The sequence below is a fragment of the Sturnus vulgaris genome, chromosome 1, assembly GCF_052056855.1.
Source record: "Sturnus vulgaris isolate bStuVul1 chromosome 1, bStuVul1.hap1, whole genome shotgun sequence".
NCBI classification, from domain to species: Eukaryota; Metazoa; Chordata; class Aves; order Passeriformes; family Sturnidae; genus Sturnus; species Sturnus vulgaris.
Window position 1 is genome coordinate 143002403 of NC_142243.1, and position 24008 is coordinate 143026410.

The 24008-nt window shown below is 42.5% G+C and overlaps 1 protein-coding gene and 1 long non-coding RNA gene across 2 annotated transcripts in view; one reads left to right on the top strand and one right to left on the bottom strand.

The window, feature by feature from the left end:
* SAMD12 (sterile alpha motif domain containing 12) overlaps positions 1-19569 on the bottom strand; it is a 173498-nt gene extending 153929 nt beyond the window's left edge. The window contains exons 1-2 of the mRNA XM_014870101.2: positions 19476-19569; positions 1529-1704 (exon numbers count right to left, since the gene is read on the bottom strand). Of these exons, the coding sequence (XP_014725587.1) occupies positions 1529-1704; positions 19476-19488 (189 nt within the window). The 5' untranslated portion in view covers positions 19489-19569. The remainder of the gene's footprint in view (positions 1-1528; positions 1705-19475) is intronic.
* Positions 19339-23782, top strand: LOC148225565 (uncharacterized). Its single transcript, XR_015808381.1, has 2 exons — positions 19339-19406; positions 19871-23782. It is a non-coding gene; the product is annotated as an uncharacterized LOC148225565 (long non-coding RNA).
* The last annotated feature ends 226 nt before the right edge of the window (positions 23783-24008 follow it).

The following is a 24008-nucleotide window of genomic DNA, read 5'->3' on the forward strand; positions in this document are numbered from 1 at the left end:
TTTTCATCTGCTGATGTTGAAACACGAGCAGGGTTAGCCTGCCTTTGTGAAAAGCTAATAAAGCCTTATTAACTGAGCTTTGTCCCAAAACCCATCCAAAATCTGGAGGTCTTGCTACCAAATGGATATTTCAAAGCAGTAACCACAAACATGCTCTCCAAGAGTTCATGACAAATCAGCAAGGTGCTTGACAACTGGCCACCAAATAGATTGCAAGTAGCAGGGGTTTTTTAATTGTTCCAAGCCTGTAATGCAGGATCTAGTTTGATGCATTAAGACAAAATGAAATTAGTCAAATCGCATTAATTTAAAATTAGATATTTTAGATAAAAATCAAAATGGAGAATTCATACCAAGCCTTTATTGCCAAGGCAACTGCTCAAAACATTTAATATTATTTTATTCTAGAAGTGAAATCACATCACAACCATATGGGTATTATTTTTTAGGTTTATTGTAATGTTGGCAGCAGGAATTACTCCTATTTGTTCAGTCATTGAAATAATTTCTATTGCCTTTTTGAACCTGTGAAAAAACCTCATTTTATTTGCTCTAATAACTCTCAAAGTGTCAGATTCAGTAACAACTCAATTTTCCACTCTGCAGAAATTACCCCCAAACTCCTGGTTTTAGGCCTTTAAGAATCAAAAAGACAGATAAGGCTTTTAAAGAATGTTTCCAAATTATTTTATAACATTCTCTTATCTCTCTTTTGACCCTGAGACCACCTTCCTTGTTTAGAGCCCAGTGCTAGTGATGCCAAGTTTGTGGGTTCAATCTCCATACGGGCCATTCACTTAGGAGTTGGATTTGATGATCATTGTGAGGTCCCTTCCAAATCAGAATATTCTGTGATTCCAGTTAAAAATGTATGAAATATAACAAATTACTGTCCTACACCAAAATATCTGGAGTACACACATTCACTCGCACTTGGTAGTCATGTCTGCTGCACTCATACAAGAAGTAGAAGCTTATGAGTAAGAACAGACACATTTGTTCTCAGGAACTCATCTCTGAACTGTGTTACCTCGCTGTCATATTGGACATGGAAGAACTGGCCTGGTATTTTACCTAAAATGAGTTAACAGATTATTAAAATCAATCACCCATATAAAAATCCACATATTCATATATCCATAGAACTTTTCTCCTCCTTTACCTGCCTCAAGAAAAAATAAATAAGCAAACAAAAAAAAATCTCAAGAAAAACATATCTATGCCCATTCTATTTGTTACTCAAGTCATTTGGAAAAAGAATCTCCACAGTGCCTGAAAAAGAGAGATCCCATTATTTTAATTATCTTCATTTAGAGAAAAATAGAATAGTGCAATATCCAAGATGTGTGTATGGTACAACTGCACAGCAGTACCTGCTTCTGTAACATCCACTTCCTCCAACTGTTACTTTTACACCTTTATTTGTCTTTTACAGGATGATAAATGCTTTTTAAGCAGAAGCCAGGATTTCCAAAAGCCTGAATTCTTAAAGACTCACCAAAATAAATAAGAAGGTAATCCCACTTACCTTAGATATTTCTGGCTCCACTTGTCTCTTGGGTGTGTCTTTTGACTCAGGCCCTTTTGGAGCACCAGCGCTCTTAACCGTGGGTGAATCAACTCCTTCGCCTTCAAGCTGCAGATTAATACCTTCTGTGGGGACAGGGTGATCAATACCATTTGGATTCAGATTGCAATGGATAGCTGGGAAAAAAATATGAGAAACACTGCTTTAGGAAAGAACCCAATGGTTCAAATGTTTAGCACGAACTACTGAGAAGTGCCATGTGGTAACCAGAGCTATGTCAGACCAAAGCAAATGAACCATCTGCACCTTGATGTGGATAAAGGGTGAGATATTTGAGAAACAAAACGAGAGGAATGCAGCACTGTATAAATTTATTTAGTGCAGGCTACCATATGGAACTGTGCTCTGCAGGATTCACTGGAGGGAGCATCCAAGACTCTCAACTTGAAACTTTTATTAAATGTTCATCATCCAACCATACCTTTTTTTCCTTTCTAGGCAAACAGGTTGAAGGTTTTCTATTACATTTGCAATTCCTACAACATTCTAGGTCTTAAAGAATGTGGGATAAGTAAGCATTGCACAAAAAAAATCCACAAGTTAGTCTCTGCACAGAGTAATGACTTATCCAGCTGATTATCTCTCCTTCAGTCCTTTGTACCACTGCAAGTTACCATCTACACCTTCCTAACAAGCAAGAGAGATGTACTCTCTAGGAGTATATAATGAGGTAGGGACTAATGACAGCAGAATAAGGAAAGCATCCAGAGAAAAAAATAAAACAAATGCAAACCATACAACAGAAATGCCCGTTTAGAACTATGGCAGTAGCTTGTTTTCTGCCCAAATTTTCAGTTTCAGCACTCACACAGATAGTAGTGATTTTAAAAATGTGTGGATCCTGGGGCAACTTCCTCTTTATATGACTTGACTTTTGCCTTTATGTTCCTACATAACTGGGCTACTTTTAGTGCTGCTTGTAATTAATGGTCCCAACTTCCCCTGTGTACAAAAGAGCTTTGCTCAGATACTGTGGTGCAATGTTTGACAGATCTAAATAGAAACCTAAACTACAATGTACAGCCAAAATAAAAGCTTCCCTTTTACTCTTGCTTGGCTTAGAAGCAAAGGGTGGGGAGCTGGGGAAGGAATCAGAACTACCAGTTTCTACCAGCTACAGATCAGCCCTTGAAAGCCTCTCAGGAAAAACTAGCCCAAGCTGCCAGTGAAAGCAAAGGGGTCTTTAACCATAGCCTGTTTTGAAAATCTACTCAGCTTAAATCCTAGAGTCTTAATTAAAAACTTTGAGCCTAAGTTACAGCAATTCCTTGGTACAGAATTAAAGCAGAGACCAAAATGTTGACCATTTTCCCTTGGGATCTTTAAAAACATCCAAATATTTCTAAAAGATAAGTGATATCTGCAACCACTACAATACCTACATCTGCAAGCTAAGTTCTCCTATGGGAACTTAGAAAGAAATTTGATTCCATGGTTTATATTTATTTACATCAGTGTGCCTCAAGACACCAAAAGAACCCTCTCTCCTAGATTATATCCACCTACTATTTTCTAGCTCCTCTAGATCATATTTACCTACCCAAAAGAAACAACTTCTTTGCTTGTCCTCCAGACCACAGAAAGAGAGATGTGATCCACCAAGACTGACTATTTTCACAACACAGTGAGAATAAAAACTGTTCTGTTAGTAACCTAATTAATTCCCCCCATACAAAAAATGTAAATGTATCTTAATCAACCTGTAAAAGTAATCCCAGCACATCCTGCTCCAGCAAGGGCTGATCAGCATGAAAAGACATTTGGTACTGAATGTGATCCATGAAAATACCACCCACTGTCTTCTGCAAGGATCTTGCCTAGCTGCATAGAAAGACTCCTAGAGACACTTTTAAAACCCTAACACACTACAGCAACATTCAGAAACAGGCAGTTTTCAGCTGTCAGCCCAGTTCCAGTGCTCACCAAAGAGAAATTACATAGCACAGTGGGACTTAAAACTGCCTGGAAAGACACTGCCAACAGTAAGTTACCTGTGAATTGCAACTTCTCCCTTCCCAGTGCCCCCAAACAGTAGAGATTAGAGAGAAGGGTGGCATGGGATAAACAAGGAGACCCTTCTGGGTTATGGCACAAATTTACCATGCATTAGAGGGAGCAAATGATACAGGTTTTGATAACATGGCAGAATGATGACTAACCTTATCTCCTATGTATAATCACATGACACACTTGGTGGATGAGGGAAAAGGCTGTGGATGTTGTCTACCTGGACTTTAGTAAAGCCTTCGATACTGTCTCCCACTGTTCTCCATTTCTCCTAGAGAAATGGCTTTTCATGGCTTGGATTGATGTACTGGGTAAAAACCTGGCTGAGTGGCCAGGCCCAGAGAGTGGTGGTGAATGGAGTTATATCAAGCTGCTGACTGGTCACAAGTGGTGCTCCCCGGGGACAGTTCCATTTAATATGTATCAAGTCATATCAATATCTATCAAGTCTGGATGAGGGGATCAAGAGTACCCTCAGAAAGACTGAAGATGACCAAATTGGTTGTGAGTGTTGATCTGCTGGAAGGTAGGAGGGCTCTACAGAGGAATCTTGATAGTCTGGAGTCATGGCCGAAGGCCAGTGGTGTGAAGTTCAACAAGGCCAAGTGCTGGGTCCTGCACTTGGGTCACAACAACCCCATGCAGTCCTACAGGCTGGGGAACAGTGGCTGGAAAGCTGCCCTTGGAAAAGGACCTGGGGGTGCTGGTCAACAGTGACTGAACATGAGCCAGCTGTGCCCAGGTGGCCAAGAAGGCCAATGGCATCCTGGCCTGAATCAGAAACAGTGTGGCCAGCAGGACCAGGGCAGGGATTGTCCCCCTGTACTCAGCACTGGTGAGGCCACACCTCAAATCCTGTGTCCAGTTCTGGGCCCCTCACTACAAGAAGGACATTGAGGGGCTGGAGCACATCCAGAGAAGGGCAACAGAGCTGGGAAAGGGTCTGGAGCACAACTCAGGTGAGGAGCAGCAGAGGGAGCTGGGGATGTTTAGCCTGGAGAAAAGGAGGCTCAGGGAAGACCTTATCACTCTCTACAACTCTCTGAAAGGAGGCTGGAGCCAGGTGGGGCTTGGTCTCTTTCCCCAGGTAACAAGAGGTTGTCCTGAAGTAGGTAAAGTCCAAGAGATAAAGTCCTCAAGTTGTGCTAGGGGAAGTTTAGATTGGATATTAGGAAAAATTTCTTCATAGAAAGGGTTGTCAGGCATTATAACAGGCTGCCCAGGGAAGTAGGGGAGTCACTATCCCTGAAAGTGTTTAAAAGTATATCCCTGAAAGTATTTAAAAATACATGTAGACTGTAGACATGGCACTTGAGAACATGGTTTAGTGGTGGACTTGTCAGTGCTGGGTTAAGGGTAGGACTTGATTTTAAAGTTCTTTTCCAACTTCAATGGTTTTATAAATCTATAAGCACTTGGATAGCTTAAAAATGAAGTAAGTCACTTGGCAAGATGCTGCTTGACTCTTAGCCCATCATGCATTCAAGAGTAATGAATGCTAGTGCTTTTCCAGCAATGCCTTTTACTGGGCTCCTTCAGGATACAAAAGAGAAAAAATGGAACAGGTTGCTAGCAATTACACAGATACCCATTGCCTTTTAGTTGAAAACTGGTGAGTGGTTAAAAGAAACACAGGCTGTCTTAGGGAACTTTTCCATAGTTGCTAATATTGAAGGGGAAAGGGGGTGAAGTGGGTAGAGAGAACTTTTTTATTTTCTAGGGGTATTAATCTCCTAAGGAGAATAAGTATTTTAGTCACTTGGCAAAGCTTATCTTTCTTTCTCATGACACATCTTTAGGTAGCCAGCTCTATTATTTTCTTCTAGTGCTACCTCCAACCCTCAGCTACACAGAGAATAGGAACAAGGAGTATTTCCTTGCATGGGTCTGTTATTTCCTGTTACCACACAGAATACACAGATCTATCTTTGTGGCAGAATAGTGGTGGAGCTCTTGCCTCCTTTGAAATGTCAATACAAACCAAAATGGTTCCCTTTCAAGATGGTTCCCTTTCAAGATTTGTTAAAGGCAGTGAAAGAGGTCAATGTTTGGTCAATAATTGATTATCTTCTTAAATCGACATATTATATAATTTTAGCTAGATAAGGTCAGCTCTAAACCCAGGATCAACTATCAAACCTAATGGAGCTTGGTGGGCTGATAGCAACCAAGGCAAACATCCCATAGAACTGAGTCTAAACAGCTCTTATCAAATAATCACAAATCACTAACTTCATCACATCCCAAACACTCTGACACTCTTTGCTGACACATTCTTAAATTAGACAAAGTAGTTTCTGGCTAAAATGTTGTTCAGACCATTACTCCTCCTTACCCTAGTACTGGTTAACACTAGCTCATCTGCTCAGTGCATTCAGACCATTTTCCCACACTACTCCTTTGACAATATCCCTACTGCCTCAGCACCTCTTCATTCTACCAAACTGCGTCCACCAGTCATCAGTCCCAAATTTTAACAGTTCAAGTCAACAAACACCCTCCAAATCAGCTCACAGTATCAGCCTAATACCACTATTAGCAGGATCATCCAATTCTGAAACAGAAACTCTTCCAATATTCTTCCATACAATCTCAATATTCTTACATCATCCACATCTCAGTAATACAACCCTTGATCCAGATTCAGATCACTTACAGTTTCCTTTCCCTCCTGAAAAACCAACCTCAGTTGATTAATCTCTCTTCATGCTCCCCCAACAATTGTTGTTCAACTTGTATTGAAAGCTTACAGTGGTGGGAACTTGTTTCCTTTTGAGGAAGGAGGGTGGATGCTCTGTAGACTCTGACTGCACAGCAACAAGCACATAATGAATGGTGCTGGCTGACACAATAACATAGATCCACAGATTACATTTATGAAATAAACTATTATTTAAAACAAAGGCACTTAAGTGCTCTTGTATTCCTAATCTAGTGGCAGAGCTGAATCTAATGAAAAATATCCACTTTTCCAGAACCTAAAAAGTCTGCTGAGAAAACTCTGAAAAACTCTGCCAAGTTATGAGAGTGAAAAGCTTTATGAGAAAAATAGTAAGCGGAGCATCCAAAATGGAAAAATGACCCCCTATCTGTCCTAAAAAACTAGGATGCACTATACTGTGTACTTTTTATATATGGTGAAACACAAACTCAAGTCCTTTTCACGTATACAGAGCATGATAATTTGTTGCCCTGCAGAAGTTGGCCCATACATGTGAGCCAGTTCTATGCCCACACGGATTTTTCTCAGTGCACATGCAGTTTCAAAAAAGAGGTGAAGAGCTCACAGGGCACCAAGAATGCTCTGCTCCCCTTGGCTACCTTCCTCCCATGCATGCCTTCCTCCCAGATGGCAAGCAGCCAAGAGACAGCTTGTCTGAGCATGCTTGATGGTACACAGAAGTCACCAAGAGCCATCATAAGTTACTGGCATCTGGGGCAAGTCTTGTCTTTTCCTAGAGGGTACTCTGTGAATACTGTCTGGAAAAAAGCCTGAAGGCACTCTTCAAAACACAGCCTTGATATATCCAAAGTTTTGCATGGGCAGATGGAAAGTCTTTGTCTCTCCATCTGTAGGCTCAAGGCTTAGCAGATAAATCTATGATCAATCGCTACCTCTGTGCACTCAGTGCCTACTGTGTCAAACATTTCATAACTACGTGTTTCAGTGGGAATACTGCTGGCTGCTTAAAACTTTAGGCAGATCAATTAAAGCTACATTAAAGCGTATTTGGCAAGTACTTGAGTTACATGCAATAACAATTGTTCTATTCTAGAAAGTGATCGAGTAAAAATAGCATCTTCTTACTCATGTGCCCTGTTCTGTGTGCATCATAGTCATATGCTAGCTTTTGCTATTCAGAGACAAAAAGCAGGCACAGGAGATACCCACCCAACCTCTAATAATCCTTACAAAACTTTCATGTGTCAAATACTGGCAACCTTGCAAGCTCCATTTTATGTATTCATTCCACAGGCTTACCTGCACAATGCTAAGAGGTTAAGTCCATGCAATCCACCTGCTACTCCCACCATAAAATGCCACAGTGTTGAAAAGGACACACAAAAGTTCATCCATATAGTTTGAACATTAACAAACTCAGGCTGGACATAGCAGGGACCTTACAAAAGGGGTCCAAATATCTTTTCAGCCATTTCAGTAGTCAAAAAAATTTATCAAGTATTTCTAGGGACAAAGACCTTTGGACAGCAGCTCTCACTGGAGTTGTTCCTTCCATCTCTGCCCATTTCTTTGTCAAAAGCAAATCAAATATCCAACCACATCAAATTTTGCAGTGAGCATTTTCAATGAGAGTTTTATACACTTCCAGCTCCTGCATTTCAATCCAGAGTAGCCAGACAGAATCCTTGAGGCTTTTTGCTTGCCTTTACTCACAACCTGCTTTACCTTGATCAGAGATGAGACATTCACTCTGAAAACACTGAAGTCTTTCAGATTGAGATGCCTCCTTACACTGACCAAATGAGCAAAAGATGGATCTGCACTGCAAAGCCCTTTTTGTATTTCAAGAAGCTTATACTTCATTAGTAGCTTTGCATATCCCTAGAAAACATGGGATTGTTTCAAAGATATCTGACCTGAGCAGTTAGTACCACTTCTACAATAGTGAAAAACAAGATTAAAAACAGCAAATAAAGATAGCTTTAATTTGTACTATAAAATTTATGACCATTTTAACTACTTTGTCTGGCAGAAATTTCTTCCACAGTAATGAGTTTCTGTAATTCCTATGGATGGTCCATCTGCCTCATCAATCAGCTTCTAGTTTTGAGAAACTGTCTGGCTTTTGCCTACCAGAACCACTTCTCCATACAGTCCTCTCTCTACCTAATGTAAATTTGCACAATTCCCCTAAAGCAACACTTGGAACCAGCTGAAAATACAGTCAAAGTTTCACCTGAATACAATCTACTGCTTATGTCTGAACCGAGTAAATACTGCTGGCAACCTGCTGAGCAAGTAAATTCAAGATTTTGCCCGCTCTCTTTTTCAAACCTGTCTATCTAATGGCCACCGAATCAGCAGCACTCACACAGAGCAAGAAAGCCCAGAAAATCAGTCAGGACCTTTCCTACTTCAGGACAAATCACATAAATTTATCACAAACCTATAAGGCTGAAATGCTAAAGTACTTAACTGAAGTAATATTGGTGTCTAGCTATCTGCTTCTGTTGGTCAGCATCAAAAAGCAGCACTAAGCAATTCCAAACATGCTGTGCCAAAAGGCAGATCAGTATTGAGCTGTGAGTGTACTGGAAACTGCTGCTACGGATGAGCTGTACCTGTAGCTTAGAGTACAAAGCTCAGACAAACACAGGCAGCAAGGCTTGGCAGACAGATACACACCTGTACCTGCAGGTCCCTCTAGTGAGCTTGTCTTTCTAGACTCTTGTTATAATGACTACTAATCATTAATCAATTAAACAAAAACCCAACTTCTTACAAGACATTAAAGCAGTGGGACATGCCCAACAGGTGGGCAGTATCTTTGAAGGGCAAAGTAAGTGACAGCTGAGCAGCAAGGAAGTGGACATCGAATCAGGTCAAGAGGGCAGGAAGGGCAGAGCAAAGGAGACACAGGTGTAGGAAGTTGATAGGGGCAAAAGGGGATCAAACGTCCAGAGGAGGAGCATCCATTTTAATTTGTAACTGTGACTTGTAGGGCTTTTGCCTTTTTCACCTCTTTAGAATTATTATTAGCAAGAAAATTCAAGGTAATAGCATCCCTGAGACAACTATCCTTGAATATCTCTAGCTAGACAATGGGGTAGTCATCCCATGGTATCAAGCCAATTACTACTTTACACCATGCGCTCTTCTCCAGAAACAATGAAAAAATACCCACAACTAAAGCCAAAGAAGAACACAGAAAATGTATGTTTTCTGAGACAAGCTACTACACTTCACATACATCTCTCTAACAAACTTTAGCTGTAAGAAAGTATAAAGTCTTGTACAGCAACAGAAATATATCAAGTAATCAGAGGGAGTAACTTAGCACTTTCATATCTGGAATCAAACTAAACTCATAATTTGGCTGAAGACCAAACAAATCTTGAGTGTAGAGAGAAGAGACCCTTTAGTTCTTTACAGAACAGAAACACTAAGCCCAGAATAAGAAAATTTCTTCTTGTATGGGTAGAGTTTTCCTTCTAAGATCCTCATCCCACCAAGATATCATTAAGTTTCTTCAGCTAAAAAATTTCCTTACGCATTTTTTACAGTTTCCTACTGGAAACGATGTATTTTATGTATGGCAATATCCACTTACCATCTCTTATCTCACAGACTGTAGCTAATGCTGTAAACAGTTTCTTTTACACCTGCTCTTCAGGAGATAGACTGCATGCCATCACTATGCTAGCTAGACCTTGGTGTCTCAGCAATGCAACTTCAGCCTTTGTAACAGCAACAAGAGATCTCATTATAAAAAGCAGATGCAGTGATTGGACAGCCAAATTAGTTCTGGAGCATTTTCTCATTCCGTTTTAATAAAAGTACGTTTGGTACAAGCAGCTCTTGAATTCACGCTAGCAACAGAGGCTCATTGAAAAATGAACCTATTCAGTGAATAAATAAGGCCAGGTTACCACAAATCCTGTACAGGTATAGATGAACAGGAGAATACTGACAACTGAGCTATGCAATTAACTTAGGGTAAAATGGATTTTAGTGAACAAAGTAATAAAGGTCAGTAAGAAACATGCATCACCTGCACACGAGAAAACAATTTAAGCAATGGAATAAAGTACAAAATAGTTGGTCATTTGTTTTGCAAACTATTAAGTCAATATGAAGGCTTGTGCAAGCATCTACAGAGATCTCTACAACAGTGAGGAACTCTGGATTTCAAGATGGGGAGTCGCACAAAGTTGCACGCAAAGAGGGTGCTGCAAGATATAAGAATTACATGTACAAAAAACAAAGAAAATCAATTGGTAGACAGAGAGGCAGAGACCAAAAATAATTCTCTCTCACAAGGAAAGGTATTCACCATATATTCCAACTGTCGGTCACCAATCAACTTAGAGAAACTACAAACTAGGTACCACTGTTGCCCTAAGGATTTCACAGAGAAAATCGAGAGATAAAAAAGAGTAATAACACACCTGGGTATGCAATGAGTCTTCATTAGTTCCACTGATCTTGGACAGTTGGATAGTCATACTCCACCACAAGTTATATTGCTGAGAATGCCTCTTCTGAAGTCCTAACAGTACTACTATTCAATTCTATAATCAGCCAACATTACATCAAAAACCTTTCCGAAACGCTAATATGCCTATCCAGCACACAAAGAACAGCTCAGACACAAACAGGTTAAGTCTTTATTATGGCATCAGAGGTGCACTGTCCCACACATGCATGACAGATCTCTGCCTTTGCCCTATTCATGAAAGCTGGTGTCTGCTGAACATGTGGCACAGAAACGGCTGCAATTCAGCTGTGGATTTGGGCTTTATTTCTTGTCCCATGAATGATGCACAGTCATCAAAATGCAAAAGAAAATATCTTTATTCATTCTCACTAGCATAACTAGTTTGAAATCTGGCAGTTGACTTCTGTTTTCAGTCCTGGCTTTCTCTCAACTGCCTAAAATCTACCTACTTTATCACTGCTCAAGGCTACCCCTTCCCTTGTAAACTTAACCAAAGAGTCTGGAAATGCCTCCTTTTCCTTCCCCCAGTAAAATTCTTCACCTCCTACTCCTTGTTCATACCACTGTAACCTACTCGCTCTAGTACCCCAGATGATTTGTGTAGCAACAAACCATCAGCTGAGAGCACATAGAGGACAATTTGAAAGCTTCTATTGATGCACATTACAATTCCCTTTCTTTATGTTTATGAAACAGCATTATTAAAAGTCTCTTTCTTGCTTTTACTTGGTTATTTGCAGAGAAGCAAATCAACTCAGTCAAAATCCCCTCTGGGGGAAGAAAATTTAAAAAAAAAAAAAAAAAAAAAAGAGCCACAAAGACAGGGAAGAGGAGAGCAAATGAGTGGGGGAATGGAGGGAAATAATAACCTGAATGTTCAGATGAAGAACAGGAGCTAGGACATTATATAGAGATGGATAGGGCTGCACTAAAGACCAGCTAAAATCCACACTGTCTTCCTCACACCCTTATTTTTTGTCAATCACATACTGTTTGCAAGCATATTAGATCCTGTAATGGAATGCAGTGTTCATTTCAGCCCAAGTTCAGACCCCTGCATACCTCCTTGCTTTATCCAGGAGGAGCACAAACTAGGGTGAATTCTTACTGTTTCAAGTAATCAAACTGCTCTTTAATGCCAAGTTTAGCTCATGCTGCACAGAGAACATGCAGCTATTCACAGCAACTGCCTCATTTTCTGTAGCCCTTTTGCAACAGGACACTTCTGGAGAGAGAAGGAGTACCCTACACAAAGGTGAGGAAACATAAAACCTACTCAGTGCAGAAGCCACTAAGACTGACATCTATAGATCTAATCTGCTTCAGATTTTCCTGAACATCGCTCTCAGACCATACTTCAACTCATTTTTAGAGGTTAGTACAGGTGTTTCCAACCCTACCTGCTGCAGAGAATCAGTATTTTCCAGAATGGCATTTCTACAGCTGCAGCCTAATGTGGGGCCCCTCCTCCAAATCCCACTGACCAGACATAGCACACAGTTCCTCTTACAGAGGATTACCAGTTCTCATACACTAGGAAAAAGGAAGCTACATCTTATGCATCACGACCCTGACTGTTAATATTTTTACAGCTCAGAGCCTAATTCCCCATCTCCTCTCTGTTTCTGGGTTTTCCTGACCAAATTTCCCTCTCAGCTACTCGATGCAAATCAGATTCGTGTGGTGAATGGAATTGTTCTGGACACACAGCAGATGAGCTAGACTTTATCATAAAAGCCATCAAGCTGGGTCAGACTACAAGTCCAGCCCTTTATGCCACTGCTTAAGAAAACAGCGTGAGAGCAGGGTGTACATTAATTGATCCACCCGTGGCACATTAGGAGTGACCCCCAAGGTTAAAAGTGCACCTGGGGAACTCCTGTGTTATATGAAAAACTATTTCCTTTTCAAATTTAAAGCACAAAGCCCTACAGTTTCATTGTTCTGCCTTGTGACCTAGTTCCTATTTCCACCTTCTCCACACCATTCATCAAGGCCTAAGGATTCTCTCCATGGTCATCTCTCTTCCGAGCTAAAGAACAAGAATCTTTGTAACCTGCCCATCTTTCTTCCAAGTTAAAGAATGATAATATCTGTAACCTGTCTTCAGAGAACACACAATATCTCTGACCAGCTGACTGTTCTTTCCTGTATTCTTTCCAGTCCTCTCCTTCTTTTAGGGTGTGGCAAGCAAAAGCTGCAGGGAGCACTCACAATACAAGAGCAATATGCAATGATACATAAGCAAAGATCTCCCTTGCCCTGTTCTGAGCTCTCCTCATAATTCTTGAAATCTTAATTGCTATTTTGACCAGAACCAACCAGACAGTTTCAGAAGACTTTAAAACTACTCCATTTTTTAGACCTTTTCTCCACCTTTGCCTTTGGCACCTTCCAGAACTACTCCCTCTACATTCTCTGCATGTTTTGAGGAGTTAATTGAGGGCTGAGTTGTTCAATTGTCAATCTGCAAGTGTAAATACCTGTTTCCATCTAAAGGTAACAGCTTTCATGAGGCATAACCCACAAGAAGATTGCTTAAACTCGGAGTATCTCTTGTTCACAGAAAGGGACATTGCATTAGAGATCACACAGCCTGGACAAAAGGAGATACAATCAACAGACAAAACAGGGCACAAGAGGGTAAAATTGTCTCAGCCGGGACAACAGAGAAAATTGGCTCCAAAACCACGCACAGTATCCTAACAGACCCACAGACCCAATACTCAGTGAACTGGAAAGTAGCCCTTTAACAGCGCTACTACCTCTGCAAACTAGCTGTATTACTTCTGAACACCAACGGGCAAAACAAGAAGTTAGAGCGCTCCACAGACACCCAGTTGTGCACCCACCAGCAAGCCTGCACAGAAAATGTTTTGGACAGGAACCTCTCCATGCTTATCAGATCAACAACCAGCACCAGCCTGCAACTCTGACACCATCCAGCTACAGTGCCTTGCTCTGAGCCCGTCACTGCTGTTCTCCTGCCACAGTCCTTGCCACACAGCAATACTGGGAAGCACTAGAGACTGGCTCTAAGCAGCTTGCCCTGACCTCATACATTCAGCTGTAAACAAGTGGAACAAAGCTGCACAACCTCCTTGGATGTTGCCTGCCATGCTTGGACATAACAGAAGGACAAAAAACCATCCAAAACCCCTCAAGAACTATTTTATAGTTTCCATTTAAGGAGTAAACATGAGCTCTTATAGCGTCACTACAGGTTTTGTCAATACTTTCCAGTAGTACATTAGGAAATACATTCGAACTCTTGTCATTTGCTCACTTGCATTCCCTTCTTGGTGGAAAAAGCACACAAACTTTCAAAGCACCACTTCTTCTCTTTGCACATATATTACACCACCTGAGAAGTTTCAAACTTATGATGAGATTCAATTGTACTGAACCAGTAAATTTATATTAATCAGTGCCCTCCTTGAGATTCTAAGTCTTCCAAGTATTTTTAAGGGTAAGGTCAAACACTCAAGGAACTGTATGTAAACTGGTTAACATAAAAGTACCTCTGAGTTTCCAGAAACACTCTTATCCTACAACCAAATTTCGTCCAAAGGAAACACAGTGTTACACCAAGTCTGTACTTGGTACCTTGATTACTGCCTAATATGGGTTCAGTTGTAAAAGCGGAGAGGGTAAAATGATCACAGAGCTTCCGTAATATCCACCCTCCACTCAAGCTGAATACACCCAAAGACACTCCTTTGCAGGGCGATTCTTTGTTGCCACAGCTTCATTTTGGGGTCTCCTATTCCCACAATGTAGTGCACCTTCTGAACTTCAGCTCACAGCCTCCCTTTCAAATGTAGCAACATAGATTGGAAATATGGAAGCAGTGGTTAGCACACACAACCACAGGCTGTATGCACAGTGTGGGGGCGGGCAGGAGGTTGAGTTGTCGTTGAGCAAGAAATAAGGGAGTAGATGTTACAGCCCATCAAGAAGGGTGCCAAGTGAATGTGGATAGGGGAAGATCTATGTTCCAGTCTGGAATCCCACAATTGCTGATGCATTTTTGCAATACATGGTCAGAAAGTAACAGACAGAACACAAGACCAAAGACTGATGTTCAAATCTTATGCCTCACTCTCCAATATATGTCCAGCATTGGTCCTATCCATCTCCTTTGCTATGACCCAATGTGACTGACTGGAGAGTTGAAATGAGATGTGCCTCTCAGTCCTGCTTCCAACTGGCAGCTATTTCCAAGCCACATGTCTGAATCCCTCGAGGTAAGAAGTGGTTAGAAATTACTAAAGAAATCAAAAACATGACAGAAGCATGTGCTATTTTTGAATCACAGGGCTTGTTACTTCTTTGCTCCATAGGCAAGTAAGCGTGCTGAAACACCATCCACTGGATCACATTCCCTGGAAACTCAGATATGGAGACATATCCAGTCTGAGTTCAAAGTGGGTGTAGAAATAAGACGAAGTTGAATAACTGAATACCTGTCAGAAGAGTTGTACTTTTGGGCACACCCTGGAACAGCATGATATGTACCTACACTGAAAGCTGCTTCAAAGCTGTCCTCTGGGTGATCCTGAACTTGCTTTGACATTCTTGGAAGAGTTAGCATAGCACATCTATGAGCTCACCATATCTCAAGTCTCTGAAGAAACACATGGCAGCATTCAATATCCATGGAGTTGCTAGGCACTGAAGGCGTTCAATCAAGGTACATCACACAGCTGAAATTCACAGGATCACTCTGGTAAAACTTGGTTACGAGCTGCAAATAACTTCAGTCCTGCAGCAGTTAACCAGGATGGCACTCCACAGAATGCCCTAACCTCCTTTGAGTCTTAGTCTCCTTAAGGATTACCAAGTTGGAAGGCCAATCATTGTCATTTTATGTCAGCAAAGCTCCACTTCTCAGTGAAAAATACTATCCTGTAGGAAGATCCAGGGTCTCAATAAACCCACTACATAAACCCACTACAGAAGAGCCATAGGAGACTGGAAGTTTACATAAACTTCCAGAAGGAGATCTGCAACAAATAGATGTGGCACTTCCCAAAGTCGCAGCAAGAAACTTCATTAAACATTTACCATGAAAGAACCCCATGATATAAATAGCACTTTTCTTTGCAAAGGAATCTCAAAAACACCACAGATCAGAGCTGCAGGGGACCCAACAGAACTGTATGGGATCACCTGCATGCAGATATCATCTGCTGGGTGCTGTCAGTCTCTCACTTTCCTGTGCAATAAACACTGAGGGGGGGCGGGGGAGAGAAGAAATCATCATTTCTCTCTTTTCCCCTTTACCTCTGCTGCACAAGAGCAAACTGAAAAAAAAATTGAGAACACTGTTGCAGAGATCAAAAGCCTTTTTCTACTGGCTCTGACCTAGTTCTTTCATTCTTACTAGAAGGAGAAAAAACACTTAAAGGAACATTGTCAAAACTGTTGAGTCTAAAAATAGACTTACCTTGGCAGTGCTGCCATCTCAATGGGCTCATATTAAGGAGTGCAAACTCACTTTCCTCATACACACACACACACACACCCCAATCCTTTCATCAATCTGGAAGCACTGGCACTATACAGCCCAAAGGACCTCCCAGTCCACATAAACTCTTTTGGGATACTAAAGTATGTATTATATAAAATTGGCAAAGAACTGTAGTATTTCCAAATTCCCACTTCATATTTTACTGTCAGCTATCCCAGTAAAAAAGTTTGGATATTTTCCTTAAGTAAACCAATGGACATTTGTTGCCATAGCTAAACCCCAGCATACCATTCTAAGACAGCTTTAAAATAATCAGTTTGAGGAAGATTTCAGGATTTTTTTAGATAAAAATAAACAGATTTTTCAAAGATTCTCCAAAAAGTATAAGCTACAAAATATTTTCACCTTAGCCACACAGAGCATTTCTGAAAGGAAAAACAAAATCAAGACTGCGGGTTCATGGCTGAAGCTGACAAACAGGCAGTTTCCATAGAACAATAGCCCTGGTGGAGCTGGTGGGGCAGTGGATGTCAGCTCTGGTCAGGAACTCCCGTGCTGCAGAGTCCATGCCTCCCTTGTGCCCCAGGCACCTTTCCACTCCCTGCCAGTTGCATCCCAGAGCCAGACACTTGCAAGTCTGCACAAGAAGCCAGTTGGCCCAACCATTCAAAGACTTTGCATCATTCTATAAAAGAAGGCCTAGGAAGCCCATCCTAGCCAAGCTCTCAGCTGACTACTGCAGAGACCGGAAGGCCAGACAACCTCAGTTTAAACCTTATTTCCAAGCTTCCAAAACTGTTGTACAGCAGGTTATGCTCTCAAGATCCCAAGCTGCAAACCATGAAAGCATGTTTCCAAAGAAAACAAACAAATCAAACAAACAGAAAACAAAAAAAATCCCAACTCTTTTTCCTGACTCCAGGACATTTTTCTACAAAACTATCTATTTAGAAGATTCAATGGCAACTCTACTTCAGACTAAAGCAGGGTATGTACACTGTGATGACTGGAGTCATGAGGAACAAGTAACCTCTCAGCCTTCCAAATAGAAGCCATAATGCCACATGTTCCTTGCCAAAAGTCAGAGTTCAGGACCAGAACACAGCTCACACCCAGGGCTCAAATAAGGCCGAAGATGCATTAAGAGAAAAGCAAGCTTTTAAGCACAGTCACACAAAGAAACATAGTCCCAAAAGAAACTGATGGATAATAAAAGGCCTGAAATGTGAATGCACTAGATACACAAAGCAGTCATGGCCACACGGCTACTTGTGCTGAAAGAGTTATAGTACTGTGTTAGTGTGAGGGCAACAGAATTATGCAAAAGGAAGAAAGTTGAGGGGAAAAAAAAACAAAATGGGAGGAATGTAGAACATACAGACAAGAATGCCTGTTCTGACACACCACAGCAGGATGCATCCTGGGGGAAGGAAATGCATAGAAGGAGTTAAAGAAAAAAATTCCATCTCAGGAGAAGGGAAAGGCACTGCTTCCCAAAGCTTTAGCAGAGCTTTCCTTCATTAATATTTACAAAGCTTTTAGAGATTCTCAGATGGAGGGCACTGCAGATATGACAGGAATTATTACAGACCTGAAAAGATGTAGCAAACAGACTGAGAAGGACTTCAAGTAAATAAAGGAGGATGATATTAGTGAGCACACTGAAACAGGGGTTGCTGCTGGCATATGAACCATCTGGTGCATGGCAGTCCATTTCATTTACTTACTTACCCACTACCAGGCACGCATGCCCAGTTCATGTCATTATGCCTTTGCCACCAAAGAAGTAATGTTTTTATTCACTACCTTCCTTCTTTGTATCATTCCAGTCTTCAAAACTGCCATTCGGGAAAGCAGCCTGTGCCTAAGAAATGCTTGCCTTATGGAGAGGCTTACACTTAGGATGAACAACTTGAGATGTTGACAGACACCTTTTGACACATAGTGGTCTTGTTTACCTTTATCGGAATTTGCATAGGAAGCTGGTTTTCAGGGATATTAAGCTCCCCACTGCCTCCAGAACTTTTAAGTTTTTGCTGGACTATCATTAGCACTGTTCACTTGGGTATGCAGCAAAAGACAGCTTCAGCATAATTTTCAGCAATAAAGCAAGTGTCTCTAATAGAACTGTAGATTTCAGCATAACTGAGAAACAAAACTCACGGTAGGCACAAGATGAACACACAAAAATACTGACATACACAAAATTAGGTACAGGAGAAGGGGTCAGATGGCTGGTTTACACAGGATTCTTTAATTTTTCCAAGAGCACCAAATAAAGCAAGATGAGGCACAAACCCCAGGACTGTCACTGCCTCAGTCTAAAGCGCTAGAAAACCGAGTGAATTTTGGGAGTAAACAGCAGGAAAGCAGATTTGCCTTTTCTCATATACCTCTCCCCTACAACTTCCCAGAAGACCCAATAGAAAGGGAACACACAGTCAATGTTAGACGGCTAAAGGGAACCCAGCATTCACTGGAAGACCTAGCAAAGCATCCACCTGCCCAGGGCTTGGTAGCTATCGCCTCAGTCACCGGAGTGCCCAGGAGCCGGGCACCTTATGAACACCTCACATCTCCCAGCTCTCCAGGAGCTGAGCATCTCGGCCCTTCGGCTTCTCCATCCCCCTGAGGGAAGGAGGGGCCGAGCACAGCTCTGCGCCCATGCGGGGGACGCCCGGGGGCTCCTGCAGCTCCGTGGGCATCGCGGTCTCGGGGCACTTCGGAGATCTGGGCAGCAGCGAGGGGCGGCGGCGTCCGGGCGCCCGCGGGAGGCCGACGGCCGACGGGGTGCGGGAGGTGCCCGGGGCTGAGCGCGGGCGCCGGGGCCGCTCCGGAGGGAGGCGGCGCAGGTCGGCCGCCCTTGCCGGGAGAGGCGGCACCTCCGGGCCCGCCGGGAAGTTGCCAATCGAAGCCTCCGGGCAGCCCCTGCCGCCTAGCCCGCCGCGGGCGGGGGCGGCAGCCGCGGCCCGGGTCCACGGCACCTGGTCCGGGGCAGCCGCGGCGCTGCGGGCGGTCGGGCCGAGGTGCGCCGGGGACGAGGGGATGCCCCGCGGGCGAGGCCGGGACAGCGGGCGGCAGAGCAGCCCCGCCGGCGGACGCTGCTCTCCTGCCGGACCGGGCCGGGCCGGGCCGGGTCGGCCCCGCCACGGCGCAGGTGAGTGCCCGGGGGAGGAGACAGGGGAGGGACCCCGGGGGCGGCGGGCAGGGGACGCGAAGCTCTTACCTTCCACCGCCATCCTCCCGGCCTCGCATAGTGCGCCGGCCGCCGACCCGGCCCCGGCGGCGCTGCCCCGGCCGCCCCCCCGCCCGCGCGGGCTCCGCTCATCTGCAGCCGCGGCGATCAACCTGCAGCGCTCGCTGACAGCGGGCGGGGCCGCGCCGCGGATCCCTGGGAAACGTAGTCCCGGGAAACGGGCGCCCGGCCAGGCACCGGCGTTCCCTGCCGCCGGCGGGGCCCCGCGGTGTCCCCGGCGGGCAAGGAGAGCAGCACAGGGCCGGCCGTGGGCCGTGAGAGGCGGCAGGGCTGCGGGCCCCCACGAGGCGAGTGTGGGACAGGGACTGCGCGGGCACCCTGCCCCGGGAAGCTTCGTTTCACAGCTCTGGGATGTTTCTCTCCAGGACTTCAGTCATCTCAGACATGCAGGATGACGGTTCCAGGATAAGCCCGTCCTGTCCCCGTCCCGCCCCACCGCACTCCCTGCCCGGCCGGAGGAGTCAGTTCGCAGGGAAAGAAAAAGGCACGCACAGCACCGGGACCTAGCAGTCAGCACCTCACCCCCGAGCGAGGCCCTCGGTTTCTGTTCAATGTACCCATTTTGAAAAGTCCTACAACAAATCCCGACAACGAAGGAGATCAGGGATACAGTAGCAGAGCCATTGCTTCAGGTCCCCAGAAATCTTTCACCAAACAGCCTGCCACGCTCATCTCTCCTGGAAAACACCTGTGGGCTTATGCACTTTTCAGTTTTGAGATATCAGAAAGGTTTTGAAGAGGTTTTTCCACTTCAGAAGTAGATTTTTTTTTTTTTTCCATTTTAAATGTATCAGTACCCAGAAAGAGTCTATGAGTTACTCTACTCACCAAATTTATGTCATTATTAAAATCTAGAGCAACAGCAAAGGGACTGAACATACAAGGGAAACCCAGATAGGGCATGATAACAATGCCACATGTTTGTTAGCAGTGGCTAATTATGGTTAATAAGTGTTACTTGTGACAGGTTATTTTTGTAAAACAAACCTGAAATTAGAGTACAAGAACATACAATATACAAGTGAATACGGTCTTCACGAACCCCAGGAACTTTGACATCCTTGAAATATCTAAATTAATTAAAAATTTGGTCTTCATTTTCTTATTTTATGAAGGAAGCTCAGAGCCTATAAGTAATGTCTTGAAGCCTTACTCTTTCTTTATGCCTTCTAATAACCAACTTTGCCCTGAAGACCTGGCTTATTATTTGCTCTCATAAGCACTTGAACTATTGCCTTTGTATTGTACATGAGTCCAGATACAAGTTTCGTGGAGCAGCAGCCTTGTAGTTCATGTGTTTGCAAAGTGGTAGGCATACTCAGTAAGTGCTGTAAGTAAACTGTACACTATAAGTAAAAAAAATTGAGAGAGTATGCTCGTCCTCCCAAGTGCAATGCAGTCACACACCTGATCCCATATGCGGGCAGAATGGACTGATGTTCACATGCTTTCTGTGGAGAAAATAGGATGTTCACAGATATCACAGTTTTCAAATATATGTAATACACACATACAGCCTTCAATACATAATAAGCTTCTGTGATTTTGATGACATTTTGTATTAAGCTTATGTATTCAAATATCAATCATTTATCTGACTGTGACAATATTTGGAGATATGTTGGTGTAATTACCTGGCTGATGCATATGTGAAGCAGTGCTTTCTTGTTTGGAATGAGTTGGGAGCCATGGAGGGAATAAATCAAGGCTCAGAGTTGAAGTGGCATAGACATGGAGAGCTGGAGTCCTATGCCCATTAGTATGCTGAATTTCTGACTAGTAACTACATTTCAGCTCTGGACCCTGAGGACATCCCTGGTGAGTACAATTTTACTGAGCCCTTTAAACAGCCCTGTAGTTTTTAATTACAGCTTCATGCCTGCTGAAGAACAACAAAATTATGGCTGTGACTAGATAGCAAATAGGGCATGACAGATGTTAAAAGGTGTAGTGTGTGATACCTAATAGCTAGTGAAACCTAATATTTAACAGTATCTAAAACCATAAGAAACTTAAGAAATTCTGGTCAAAACTAGACAAATTGTAATTTAGTGTATATTGTTGATTAGAGAAAAGAGGCTGTGAATTGATTCAAGGGGTTGTGTGAATTGATTCAATTAATCTATGATAAAGTACAATCTGTTTTGAGAAGAGCTTTCAGAGGCATCAGGTGAGAGTGAGCTAGCTTTCTTAAAACACCCTGCTAAATTAGACCTTCTTAAAACACCCTGCTAGTGTAGAAAAAGACCATCTTTCTCTGCTCAGAAGGAGCTATTTCTTGTTTTCTCTGCCTTGCTTTCTTGCTTCTCCTTTTACCTTGCCTCACTTCAGAGAGGTTTCTTTTAAACTTTCTCTTAAAAGTGTAGCAAACTTCCTTTAAACAGACTTTGTTTGTCACAGCCACAGTCAGTTTGCTGTGTACTGTGTCCTAGGTCACCAGATGAAAAGGCAATACTGACCAGAGGCTCCTTAGCCATTCTAATTATTTCTGAATAGGATTTCTACAGCTAACATCAGATGAAAGTGCAGTTGATGAATATCTGTCAACAGCATTGCTCTACTGCAAGAGTTCTGAAGTCTAAACAAGGTGTTAGACTTGTATACTTCACTACACTGTTACCCATCATCATTTTTCTCTTTTTATTCCCCTTTCACCTTACAGAAATTCAACAGTCATTAAACTTTAAGCAACCCCTTGTGCTCCTAAGTCTTTTCTGTAAAACACTGAAATTCTCACTCATCTTAATCTGATGATCTTGTTAGCGAGGTACTTCTGCCATATCATTGTGACCCAAGATTTTCAAACATTTTTATCTTCTTTTGGGTGCCCAAACCACATGCACAGGAGCAGTTTTCAGGAACAGTTGAAGAAACATCTGAAAATGGTTGACCTCAAGTCAGGCACCACGTGTCTCTGGCAGTGAACAGCACCACAGCCGTGTCTGAATATTTTTGGCTGTGATTTGCTTAGCTGAGTGGGCCTAAACTGTGATGGTGAGATTGAAACCAATCAAAGTTTGTTGTCAAACTCAAGTTGACAGAAACAGGACCACGGGACCATCTGCCTAAAATTTCGGATCTGGACTCTTACATTGCCTTGCATATTCCTGGGAAAGAATATGTGGAAATGGGTGTGTATTTCAAAGGTAGCTGATGATAAGTATGTTGAGGTTGGGAAAAGGTGTGGCAGGAACATGTGGAAGACTATACAGATTTGATTCTGATGAGGAAGGCGAAGTGGAGCTTTCCACTACAGTGCCTCTGCCAGTAGGGAGGGCTGGAAGAAGAAAAGGGAAGGGCTGTAGATGGTTCATGCACATGCTCAGCACAAACCCTAGGCCAGGAACTGCACTTGTTTGCTCATGAAAAACAAGTAAGTTTCATGGACACTACACTGAAGGAGGTAGGTGGAAATTCAGGTGTCAAAGCAGTGAGTAGAAAATTCCCTTCCAATTTCCCCCCCTTTGTCAGAGTCAGCCACATAGCTGAAAAAACAGCTTGAGGAATAGTGGGTGCCAGCTCTGGAGTGAGAGGAGGAGGGTGTGGAGTTTCTCTGCATTCTCTTTTTTTTTCTCGAGGAAGTGGAAGTTCCTAAGAAACCTGCTGAGACTCATGCAAATACATGAAAGGCACACGGAGTAAATGGAAAATGCTGGGTGCATAGCTGCTGTTTTGGTTTTGGTTTTTTAAATTTAATTTTTAATCCATGTAAGCATATACTGAGAAAAGGGGAGAAACAGACTTGGTATAAGGCTCTGATTCATGGAAACAGATTCTTATGCTAGTGTGGATCCAGTCTTAGTACCACAAAATGACCCAAGGTATGGAATGTGTCAAAGTGTAAGCACTAATGTTCAGAAGCAGTGTTCTGGGGTCTGAGAGTGACTTCAGAAGAGCTATTAGGCAAGAAAAATACAGATAAATGTGTTTAAAATACATGTAATATGATTTTAAATGTCACTAAGGCAATGAAATTCTGATTTTACTAGCTTAATTGTATAATTCTATAATTAATAGTCTTTGTTTATACTGTTGCTGAAATATACTCTGAGTATTGTTTATATTATACTCCTACATTTCCTAATTGTCAAAAATATTTTGCATGGTAATCCATAATATTACAGAAAATGCATTTAGGGATTTGTAGGAGACTCAAAAACAATCACAAGATGTCTGGAAAGGTGTGCTTTTTCTTGTAGCATTATCTGGTGTTCTCTCTAATTTTTTTTCCCAGTTATTTAATTATTTTTAAAAATAAATTAAAATATTTTTAAGAATCATGATCTCTGCTCTCAATTTCAAGGAAAAAATGGTATGTGAGTGTTAAAATACCCAGAAGATTAATAGAATTTTTTGTGTTTTACTTCATTTGATAGAAGATCAGGGAAGGGAAGTGGGTGGATTAATATGATCTGTACATGTCTGAGGCAGACAGCACTATATAAAAATGTCAGTCCTGTTGTAAGTGTGAGGTTAATTCCACTTTCCAGTAATACGTACATC